This window comes from Varroa destructor, unplaced genomic scaffold (genome assembly GCF_002443255.2).
Source record: "Varroa destructor unplaced genomic scaffold, Vdes_3.0 BEIS01000002.1, whole genome shotgun sequence".
NCBI classification, from domain to species: Eukaryota; Metazoa; Arthropoda; class Arachnida; order Mesostigmata; family Varroidae; genus Varroa; species Varroa destructor.
The window spans coordinates 3,746,921-3,759,593 of NW_019211455.1; the positions used below are offsets into that span (position 1 = coordinate 3,746,921).

At 39.1% G+C, this 12,673-nt stretch overlaps 1 protein-coding gene across 1 annotated transcript; it reads left to right on the forward strand.

Annotated features, from left to right (window-relative positions):
• The first annotated feature begins 53 nt into the window (after nucleotides 1–53).
• LOC111245924 (carboxypeptidase B-like) lies at nucleotides 54–2,678 on the forward strand. The gene is made up of 3 exons (XM_022794936.2): nucleotides 54–851; nucleotides 1,461–1,850; nucleotides 2,286–2,678. Exons 1-3 carry the CDS (start codon nucleotides 211–213, stop codon nucleotides 2,515–2,517), a joined length of 1,263 nt encoding a protein of 420 aa, XP_022650671.2. The 5' UTR covers nucleotides 54–210; the 3' UTR covers nucleotides 2,518–2,678.
• Nucleotides 2,679–12,673: the final 9,995 nt, after the last annotated feature.

The window sequence follows — 12,673 nt, forward strand, 5'->3', positions numbered from 1 at the left end:
TATATATATATATCGCCCCAGGCACCTTTTGGCTATTACTGATGAAACTAGTTTATCGCCGCTGCTCTGTCGCCAATGCTAACCGATAGCCTTCTCTCGCATAGTGTAGAGAGTCACACTACTTTCTGCCCTGCGTCATCGAATTTACGCTGAGGAATTCTGGCTGGAATACGAACGTCCGAGCTGTTTACGATTAAATGGTGTACTCCAATGTGCTCCAAGATGTTTCTCCCTGTAACGTTAGTTGGCGTTTCAGTCGCTTTGGCTGTCCCTATTGAAGGAACAGTTAAAGCATATTCAAAGCATCGACTTGTGTTAGCGTATCTCTCTTCGCCGGAGACATTCGCCGTTGCTAAAGCGTTTGGTGCGAATGGCCAACTTGACCTGTGGACGAATGTGCCACAAAATAACACGATTATGTTTTCTGTTGCCCCCGAGTATTTTTCCAAGGTCGAATCCACTCTTGTGAAGTCCAACATTATGACCGAAGTTCTCGAGGAGGATCTTCAAAAGCTTATCGACGATGAACGCAGCGGACAGGTTTATCGTCTGATGTCGCGCCGACCGTTCGATCTGCGAAATTTCGAGACGTACGACCAGATTGTAGCTTCGGTAGACTACTATGCCAGCGTACCGCACGCTTTTGCCGATATCAGTCGCTTCGTCATTGGAAAAAGCTACGAGAGCAGAGAGATCATCGGCATCAAATTCTCAAACTCCGTCACGAAAAAACCCATCATTTTTATCGAGTGCGGTATTCACGCCCGTGAGTGGGCTTCCATATCGACTTGCCTCTACATGATCCACCAGCTTGCCACTAATCAGGAAACACACAAGGACCTTTTGGATAGGTAAGGGAAGTGTATTCTCAATGAAACCGCCCATAAGACCACTTATGTAATAATTCGTGCAAGATTATATAGCACTTATAATGACGCCTGTTTAAACGCTTGTTTTTGTCTTAATCCGTATATCTTATATATATATATATAAGCAGATGCCGCCACTAAGTGTCCTTAGCTTGAATTGACAGTGAAAAGAGCTCTAGTTCACCCAATTTGGTTATTTTTCTATCTATTATAATGCATGCTATAATATTCAGGCTAGTCGATTATCTGTACCAAGCACAAATGCCAGAAAGGCACCACTTTGTTCCAGCTGAGCGATTCTGTAACTTCCATACTGTTTTCTTTGGTCTGAAACCTTCACGGCCACGTATTCGGTGACTACTTCGAAAGCGATTTAATATTAGCAGCGCAATTGTATCACTTAATTGTCTGAAGGTTAATTAATCTCATTTAAAATGCATTTTTACCTTTTTGCACAGTTATGTAGGTCAAGTATCGTTCATGCAACCCCGATGTGGGCCTTAACTAGGCACACAGTGCTTTAGGTTTAGTGGAATAAAGAGCGTAACAGTTAAAAAAAAAAAAAACAAGTACGATCCGTTCATGTTTGAGGTTCGAGTTCCACATTGTTCCCTCGGCCAATCCTGACGGTTATGAGTACACCAGGACATGTAATCGCCTTTGGAGAAAAAACCGAAGCTGTCAGACTGCTCACTGTTTTGGGGTCGATCTCAACCGTAATTTTGAAGCTGGTCCTCATTGCGGCTTAGGTACAGAGAGTGATCCCTGTTCGGATATCTATTGCGGTTCGAAACCGTTCTCTGAGCCGGAGACTATGGCTATTCGCAATTACTTAGCCGGGATCAAGGACCGTGTTGACTACTATATTTCAATACACGCCTTCGGCCTTGCGTGGATGTTCCCGTACTCTGTAATGTACGAACATTGCAAAGATCATCAAGAACTTCTCGAAAAGGCTAAAATTGGTGTTAACGCGATCAGGTAAGACAGACCCTTACTGAGAATAAGACTTACGTTGCGGTAATATGGTAAGGATGACAAAACATTTCTTACCTGTAAGCAGTTTTCATAAACAAGTTTTAACGTAAGCGCTGTTTGCAGGTGTTCGGTTCTAAAATAGTCTGGTCTAAGTTCAAATCTGGATGTGGACATGGTCCAATAAAATCAGAGCTGTAGGAAAAACGCTTAATTTTTTTTATTCCTCCTTTTGCTCGATCTATCAAAATTACTCGTGTCGAGCTTATCGTAGCCAAAAGTCAGCTGTGCATGAACTTGTTTAAGATAAATATTTCCACTCATGACCACTACGATCCGTTTGGCCGGACTAGATAATAGTTAATCATGTATGGGCAAGTAATCGTGATACTATTCACCAATAAATAAATAAATTAATTTATGATAATAAATTTTTTGCAGAGAAAAAACAGGTACTGTATACAAATACGGACCTATAGCGACGACCTTTTATCGTGTGACTGGTTCTTCGACTGACTGGGCTTACATTAGCCTTGGAATCAAGAAATCCTACGTACTCGAAATACAGCCGGCGTTAAGCGCTGGTGGGCGTGGATTTCTCTTGCCGAAGGAAAAGATTATCCCTGTGGGAGAGGAGACCTTTGCTGGTCTTAAGGCCATATGGCTTTCCTAGATGTCACTGAAAGAGCAAGGACATTTTCAGCTGGCAACGAACCACGTTATTCAAGACAGCTCATGATACAGACTGATGCGTCTGGGTTTACCATTCACTTGTGTGTATTGAAAATTGTAAATAAAAAGGCGCAATTTCAAATCGCATAGTAAAGGTTATAATTTAGTTGTCTTATCTTGAGAAATTTAATTCAGGACACCCAGATCTGTTTTTATGTTTAAGGAAATGATTTTTATCTCCAAATTAGCCTATTGAAATCATGTTTGAAGGGCTATTTGAAGGGTCGAAAATGTTTTGCTCTCAAAACGTTATTTTCTCTTCCAAGTGCAATGTTGGTGAAAAGTGGCACCCATCTTTCGCTGAACTAGGGGGGAGGGGGTCAGTGTTATCTAGATCTCGAAGAAGATTTCTACAAACAAGTTTACCGGTACTTTAGTGGGTAGCACGCAGAAAAAGCCGCTTCTTACCAACACTTTATTTGATGGCTGCTATAAGCTGTTAGTCAATGGTTTGCATGTCCTTCAAGCTTTAGGTCTCAAACTCTTTGTGTTTTCCTAACTTCTGTAGCGTTTTATCGGCTCTTCAGTATATGGATATGAACGTTATCAGGCACAGTATTCTAGGCAGGTTGGATTCTTTTACCCTTAGAAGATTGTGCTTTATGTATGATTTAAATCATAATACATTTGGTCCGCAACACTTGCGAAGTATATAATAAATAAAGCGTCGTACACGAGGAGCTAATATTAGATATATTCAAATTGCTCGTTTTACGCTGCAGCCACCTTTCAAGGAACTTATCGCAAAACATAGGTAAAACTGTCGAGAAGAAATTTGTTTAGGCGCATCGTGGATAGCTTTCACCTATCGACTGCCGGCGATGCTTCGGTAGTAGTTCAGCATTAATGATTATCTTCCTTTATGACTATGTCACCTAACTATACTACTGTATTAATGATGACGGAGCATCCTCCTTATAATGCCTTCTGCTTTTCCCTACCTGTTCCTCGGTCATGGCGCCTAATCCAACCCAAGCGCTCAATTCGGAGGGCAGTATAAAATCTAGACGCCTTTACAATTTAAATGAATTGTAATACAAGTCGACGGGACCCTCATTGACCGCAGTCGCATCTTTCGTCTTCATCGTTACAAAGAGAAGACGTGATTAGAGTGAACTTCACGAACTAACAAGTGATGTCGCTCACAGTCCCATTGTCAGAGATACTGACTGCGGCACAGACGTTGAGCAATGGTGGCAAGCTCGATCTATGACATAATATTGCCCGCAATAGTTCGGTTATATATTCTCATTTTCGGTTATATATATATATATATATAACCGAGAATGAGAATAGGCAGACACTGGTCGATGACAAACGTTCCAGATTAACGTTACTTACGACCAGATCAACGCCTCGATAGGCTACTGTGTCAACCGCGTCCCCAGGAAAGAATTAGTCGTCTCACCATTGGCAATAGTTACAAGGGACGCTGGATTGTCGGTATCAGGATTTCAAATTTAGTACAGAAAACTGACTATCTTTGGAGTGTGGTATTTACGCATGTTTATAGTAGTGGGTGTCAACATCGACATGGTTCTATAGTATTCATGAATCAGGAATCACACAGAGATCTTTTAGACAGGTAGGTATTCAGACGTGCTGGGATGCAGCCCTCAAGAAGAGCTGAGAGCGAGTACCGATCTTATGGGGAAACTTCAAGAAGCACAACAGTCTCAAATGAATGTGATTTATATGACCGCGGTCTTCACAGGGCGTTGATAATGTAATAGATTCTTGTATGTTAGTCAGGACAATATTAATGATTTAGAAAATTGGATAGAAAATCCAACCTAGTTTGTTTTGAAAAGTCGAACTCATAAAATTGGAATTAGCATATATGTTTTAAATTTGACATTTAGTATATAATCTATAAATACCCTTATGGAATTCTCGGTTTACAAGATTTGGTTAGCTTAATACGAGTCTGCATTTACACACCCAACTGAATTTCTTTTAATATTTTAGAGGGAGATAAATATGAAAAAAAAAAACCTAAATATGTTTTAAAGTAGAGTAACGTTATTTCATCGTGTGCCGTGTTTTTTTTTCAACAGGTGTCTGTCAATATAGATTAATTTCTTTTTCATTTTGTGGAGGCTTGAAACACTCAGTGCAATTGATTCCGTCACAATGGGCAATAACGGCCGTGATTCCTTTCAAATCCATATGATCAATGCGATGATAATAAGAGTGAAGCGTAGACAACGATCTTCAGGCGAGTCAAAGGTGACTATATGGTAAGCTGGAGTTATAAGCGTCAATTATTTGACAAATCACTGGGATTGAATCCGGGATTTTAATGTTACGAGTCCGATGCTCCACACCAGCCTCCACGACCACAACAGTGAAATTTCTATATATTTTTTATATTAATATTTTTTACCTTATCCACCAACAAACATACATACATACATACATAGTGGTAACAATTGTATTATGGCTTGTTTACAGAATTTACTTCGAAATGAAACCAGATACTTGAGTAATGACTGATTTTTTTTATTCTGTCTCTTTAATGTTACTGATTTAGTGGCGGCTCTTTTGCGAGGTTATGAACCATTTAACTCCCACTCAAAGGTTTTTGAAATTAATGTTAAACGAATAGTAAAAATCCTATTCTTCTAATTTTAATGCTATCGATTTACCCGCGACTTCGGAGAGAAAATCGACTTAACCGAAATTTCAAAGCCGGCTAACACTGTGAATGATTCACATTCGGACACCTATAGCCACCTAAAACCCTCTTCTAAGCCCAAAAACTCCGCCATCGTGACTATGTGGGAAAAATACAACCTAAATACAATCGTTCGGCCTTTAGTAGATGCTCTCATACGGGCACAAATCGGACCACTGCAAAGATCATGATGTTCTACTGAAAAGAACCAAAGTTGCAGTTGATGTATATATATATATATATATATATATATATATATATATATATATATATATGCGCATAAGGCGTAGATAACAGCATGAGGGGAGTAAAACATTAGATAAAAGATTTATCTACAGCGCTTCGAAATACAGAAATTACAATCTTTGTTCAGCTGAAGGAATAATTTAGTAAATTATACGATTTTTGTATATTAATACTGAATGATATCGCAGCTTCAGACAGACATTCTGTACGAATCCCAGGAGTAAGATAACGCCTTTGTTTGTCATAAATGAGCAAAAATCAACTGAATTTACAAAGGAGTCTATTGACGTGACTACAAGCCCAGCGACCGACTGGCCACTCTTGGGAGCTTGAAATCAACTGGACGTTCGTGCTGGAATTGCAACCTACGCCTCACACTGGGTCCGGACCACGCTGAATCCGTAAATTCATCTTAGCTCCGAAAAGTGTCATTCCTGCCATGTGATCCTCCTAAATTCCCACTAATTCTGGACAGATGCTCCAACTTGCATATTTTTTGAGAACTGAATCGTTTGTTTTCCTATGAAGGTTATCACAAACGTCTCGTTTGTGCAGTTCGTTTTGCAAATAAAGGTAACACGGTATATAACGATGTCAGGTGCTACTGGCCATTGAACCTGGCTTATAACAAATGCTGCAGTATTAGGGCAATTCTTGTGAGCATTCAGTAGGTTTACTAGGATAATATGCCGCAAATTATTATTAAAATATTATTTCTATAAAGATTACACTGTTTAACATGACCTAGACTTTTGGAGATACTTTTGATGGAAAAACATTTTCAAAGAAACTAGTCGCATTGAACGCGTAAGCTTTCCTTCAGCGTCACTATTGTGTTTCATTGTGAAGGTGCTTTAAAGGTAAATGCAAAGTAAAGCAAAACCAACTGCTAATTAAAAATACCGCTATTGTCAGGGCATACTAGTTTCACAAGCAAAATTAAGCTACAGTGCCGTATTGAGCGATTGGGCAACAAAATAGAACAAATGCGAAACGATTCCAAATAAGAACGACATGTTATAAAATACGGAAATATATTATTACTTTTTGTGAGGCAGTTGCCAGGTGCGTCTTGAGAGGCTGGAGGCGACTAGAGAGCGTGTGCTTCGAGTCCCGTATTTATATATTCCGCTTTATTATTTATAAATTATTAATTAATTTTAAATTATTAATTAATTATTATTTGTATTTATTATTCCGATTTATATATACCGCTTCTTTGCCTGAACTAATCGAATGGTTCAGTAATCAGTTCGAATGGAGACGCAATTTCAGTCCACAGTCTGAGCCGCCATCGTTGCGTAAGCCATTTCCGATACTCCCGCGTGAGCCAATTTGCATCAGGAATAGATTTAGACAACTGTAGGCTTGAAGACCGTCGGCGAATGGCTGAGAAGCCGCCATTGTTGTTGTGACTACTTTTCCCTCTGTAAGTGTACAGCGACGAGCCTTATGAACAAGATAAACGCTTGAGCAATTCATTGATCGCTTGATGATGCGGTCTTGCTCCAAGATGTTTTTCTTGCAGCACTACTTGGTGTTTGAACCGTCATGGCTGCGCTTCTTGAAGAAACACTTAAAATCTCTGAATATCGACTTCACCGGGACGTTCGAGGAAGTAGAATTATGTATCGAACTGTGGACCCAGGCGCTTCGAAACAATACGATCATGCTTTCCGTTGTTCGCGAGCATTTATGAAGGGTGAGCGCTCATGAGAGCAGTAGCTAGACAAAGGCTTCCGACCTCTCAATTTCCGAAATTTTCAGGAATACGATCAGATCGTTATTACCAATTCATTGCGTTTCAACTGCACAGGAAAAAAGCTACGAAGCCAGGAAAATCGTTGGCATCGAAATCTCAGACTCGATTACCAAGAAGCCCCTCACTTTCATGGAGGGCGGTATCCACGACTGTGAGTAGCTCTCAACCTAAAGTTGTGTCGATACGGCCGACCAGCTTATCACTGACCTTACACAACGACCTTTTGGTTCTGAAAATCTGAATCTGTTGAAATAATAGCCAATGCCACTTCGTACAAGATAATACACTATTCCTCATGACGCCGGTTCAGACACCGATTAAATGAGACAAACTACACCACCAAAAAACCGCCAAGTTCAACTGCAGTACAATCGATGTTCAGATTAGCTCCAGTTACCCAGGGGTCTGATGAAATTGTACAGATAACGTGTAAACACATGTTGTGGCTTCCAAGTCACTTTGCCGATACCACAGTGTCTAATGCTTCACAAAATAATAGTGTTGTCTGAATTCTCGACAAACTTGGTTTACTGAGAGCTGACAGTCAAAGCGAGATGATCACCATCAGGATGCAGCACTCCGGCCTTTTGCATTCGGGCATTCAATAAATTTCGAAAGTTAGAGTATTAACTATACAAACTGTTTTGTTAACTACACCAAAGTTACGGGACTGCACCCCCGCTATCTACGACACTAGCTATGTTACGACAAAGACAGTAGCGGATTCGAGGTGATGCTATTTCATATTTGCTATTTTAGACGAAAATGTTGCACACTCGCTATTAGCTAGACGTTACGATAAAGACGGGAAGAGATTCACTCAAAAGAAAATCTCTATAGGTATCAACAGTTACAGCCCTGATTTTAAGCGTCAAATGTAGCCATCTTAGGTTTTTACATCGTTAGCCTTTTGTTACGCGCATTAGCTTACCACATTTCTTTGTAGATAAAGCTTGCCACTTCGGGTCATTTTGCCGTATCAATGGTCCTTTCTTTCGTTCAGAGTTTTCATAGCATTTGGTAATTACTTTGAAAACGAACTAGAAGTTAATATATTGTTATTGCTATGTCCTCTCAGCTCTAATGGACCTCGCTTAAGACGTAGCTATCTATACTGCTATGTTGTTTTACTATCGATTAGAATCCTCGACGTTCTACGCCTAATAGAAACAAGGATATAACACTGAAAAACACGTTTCCTTTGCTTTTCAGGTTCGACTCTTACTTGATTTCTCGTCCGAACCTGAAGGCCCTAAATACACGAAGAAGAGTAACCGCCTTCCGAGAAAAACCGATGGATGCAAACGCGCGATTTCATCTTGCCGACCATGACTTCTAGGCTGGCTCTCACCGCGGCGTTGGCTCAAGAAATAGATCCCGGTTCATACATCTACTGCGGTTCTAGACTTTTTATGAAACTGGCAGGATTGACGTTAGTGATTGTTCGACCGACATGGTAGACGATATTAACGATTACGTTAGAATAATACATTGCAATGTAATAGTTGGCATTTGGCCTAAATGTTTCCCTACGGTCATTCGAAGCAACATTGTAAGTATTATAAAGAGCCAAAACTAATGTGAAAACTGTCAGATTAAAGAACTTTTGTAACAATTAGCTAACCCTCCACATTACGACTATGCTGGTTAGCTAGACTGCTGAACTGATGATGATAGCGTACGCCTTATGTTTTATGCTTCATGTCAGAAGCGCGTCGGCCATAGCGCCTGATCTGACCCAAGCTTAGTCTAAGGCTCGAGAATGAGACATATGACAAATCAGCGGAATGTCGCGTCATTTTTAATAAGACCTTGATTTGCGGTATGACACCCTCAGTACTGGCTCAATCACTCTTTCTGTTCTTCTTGAACGTTTTAATATCGCACCCGATGCTGGTAAGAGTTTTCGAGTAAAATAATCTTTAGGAGCCCAGTCAGCGTTTGGCCTTGTCAGAATCGTATTCTGAATAGAACTGGAAGATCGGTCGTCGGGTTTACAGACAGATTGATATGTCGATTAGCTCTTAACGACGTATCAAGCGGAAAGCGTCAGTTGACGTTCGGTTAGCAAAAGTCACAAGGAAATCGTTGGTGTCTAGACCTCGAACTTGGCGCAAAATTGCCACGCTGTGTTTGCACAGCGCACTGTTTGGACATCGACTTGTCTCTGACCAAATTACCGGAAAAGGTTTTTAGATATAAAGCTACTTAGACTTATGTTGGTATACTGTTATTAGAAGCGCTTATGCGCAGAAGCAATACCGAACAGCGATGTTCTGATCTGATTTGAAGAAAAACAATCTGATCAAGTAAACTTCAGAAGCAACAATATTCGCAGGATATTATTCAAATGGTAGCCGCATCTATGAAGCGCTGACGCAAACGATGCAGACCGTTGTTTGCTGACGGTGATGATACTAGCGATACGATTTTTTAGTTACTTCCCATAAGTACACTTTTTTTGACATAAAAACGTGCGAATCGTTGCCGGTATTTGACCGAAAGTTTTTGAAATTTCATTTGCACCATTAAAGATGTATATGTCAGTGTGAGTTCCGCAGTTAGCAGTCACACTTTAAAAAACTCAGCGTAATGCTACCCTAAGACTTCTGTTTCGCGATTTATGAGCTTGGAACCAGCAATTCAGATCTGCGTCGCATTTTGAGACGTAATAACTTACATTTAGACGGCGACTTACGTTATCACTGAAGATGATCCAGATTCAAGAAGAAAATTTTGCGAATGCTGCCTAGAAGAGTATAAACAGAATGCACAATTTGCGAGAAAGGCCAAATTAAAGCGCTAAAATTGCATTTGTACTATATAATTTGACTTATAGAGAAATTAAATATAGAGCCGCATGTTATGCACGAACGTGGGTTTACGAAGGGTTAGAGTGCGATGCGGCTTTTTGAGCAAACGATTAACCTTTTTTCTCACAGTACACAAACTGGTGCCAATTATTTCAAATTCACTGCAAGTATCTGTTTTACCGCGCAATAAAGAATGGTGAAAGGGTTTTCAACAAGACGGAGAACCTGTACACTCTAATATAAAAGCATATATTTCTGCTCGCTTCCGAAATTTGACTTTTGTCTTCTCAATGAACTTGATAAGGTCTACATTAGACCATACCAGCGACACTAGATTGATTTAAAAGCCGCAATTGTTCCAGAAGAAGTTTAGGAATCAATAACCCACCGTTATTGGCATAGCATATGCGGTAAGAGACAAGGTTATTTTTATTTTATGTAGATTTCTTTAAAATTTAATTATTAACTGTGTGTAATTAGTAACTGAAACTGTCATCTTTCAAACTGTGCATACATTTTTTGGGATACCCAATATATATATATATATATATATATATATATATATATATGGCCCAGCTCCGCCATTCGCCATTTACGCAGGCCATCTAGGTGGCAATAAAATAATAAACAATAAGGCAATAAAATAGGCAATAAAACAGTTAAAAGACGCCAGCGAATCGACGCTAAGGAAACCTTTGTGTATTTGTCCCCACATTATGCAATTTTTGTTTTACCATTTGACGTAAACGCTAATTAAGCAGAATTCAGATTGTTTAGAATTTTGACAGGCTGACTTTTTTTTTAAATAAACATGATGTAATTGATATTTTAATCCATCCTAAAACAACGCCTTTCATATTCCTGTCATACCAAATCTATGTATTAGGATATACCATTTTTAAAGGAGAGCGGACCTAAAGAACCCACAACATAGAATATAACGGTTGCTTTCTCATGTTAAACAACTTTATTTCTTATTGTATAGGTAACTTACTTATAGAATGTAATGTCGTATCCACTAATTGTACTATTCTATAAAGGTCTATTTATCCATGTCAATACGAACTACTTATAAAGGTGCATGGATTTTACATCGAATGTGAGTGTTAGAGAGATCGGATTGTTTCAACCGGATAACTGACGAGGCTCACTTAGTAGATATACAACTTGTACTAACTTTCTTCAAGTTGCCCTTTGCATGTATCAATTGACATTTAGTAAAGCCATTCAGCAAGCATGTAACTAGCCGTTAACAATATTAATTATTAAAAATAAATAATTTATTACGTGTTCCTCGCGAAAAAATTATCCAGCCAACATTTAACTACTAAAAGGGATGCTGAATAGGCTACAGTTATATAAGCGCTTGACAGTAAACGCCTCTGAGACACCTTCTCCTGACGTGATATACGTGGTTTTAGCGGCCCATATGCACCTAGAGGCATCAGCGTATCTTGAAAATATAATTCGACAAGAGGAAAAGAACCTTGTTTATCTATGCATTTTCTTCACTTTGAAAAGATATATTGTCCTTTATGATACGCATAGAAGACTGTTGCACTAAGTAAGCCCGCACTTTTCAAAGAAAACTATCATAAAATGACGAATGATGAAACGCCATCTGCTGGTCATCATCGCGATTTTTTACACAGCTTTTTACTTGCACATAAGGCACAAAGAGTGCATTGGACAATAAACTATCGAAATCCGTTTTGGCTCCGATCCCTCCGGTAAACATATAATATTTTTATATTTTTTTAGTTCATACGGTCTTCTATTTTCAGTATGTCATAATGTAACAGTGATCGATCATCTATAACTATATGCAAAAAATGTTGCGCACAAACTACGCGATCAACTACGTCCTCGATTCCGCACTGCTCTGGGCGTTTATGGGCAGGATGTCAACAATTGTAACTACGCTGCCATAGATGCTGCTATTTCAGATGCTCCCAAATGACAAGCTATAAACTATATATATATTTTTTCATTGTGTAGTACGCAATGCTAATCACTGTACAGCTTTCGCCTTGTCGCCAATACAAGACATCTGTGTACCGATCCGATTAGACCCGTTTTATGGAAAATCTATGCCATTGATTAACAGCCAGCCAAGAAGTGCTTCTTCGCTTTGGCCCACCTTTCTACCTTTTTTTTACGTATATTTTACTCATCAAAAAAAAACGTTACATTCGTCGTGTGTTTTTATATCTACCAGGTAATAAGCTAGAATAAACGTAAATTGCTATTGAAAAATACTAGCTGCCACTTACCATATAGTTTTCCATCCCAATTGAAATAAGAATTGATTGGAACACATCGTCTGCTTATATCATATACGTACTTCTTATTCATTTATTTCTACTACACAATATTGAAGGATTGATTTTTAAAGACCAGACAAAAGCTAATAAAAGCGAGCACCATTTTTTCACCGATCAGGCTTACTTCCGGCAAAAGTTATTGTTTGGTACTTTGTAGCATTATTACGTAAAGGCTGCCTATTCTAATTTCATCTATTTTATTTTCAATTATATCCAAAGTTTTTGAAATAGGTTCGCGCTAGAAGCTAGCCAGGGGTTTCGACCATTTCTGATAT

What these genes read in the sequence shown, in the direction of transcription:
- LOC111245924 (XM_022794936.2), top strand. Translation starts at nt 211, where the DNA reads ATGTGCTCCAAGATGTTTCTCCCTGTAACGTTAGTTGGCGTTTCAGTC. An exon ending in CACAAGGACCTTTTGGATAG is followed by an intron (nt 852 to 1,460) that starts GTAAGGGAAGTG and finishes TTCATGTTTGAG; the next exon opens with GTTCGAGTTCCACATTGTTC. An exon ending in ATTGGTGTTAACGCGATCAG is followed by an intron (nt 1,851 to 2,285) that starts GTAAGACAGACC and finishes AATTTTTTGCAG; the next exon opens with AGAAAAAACAGGTACTGTAT.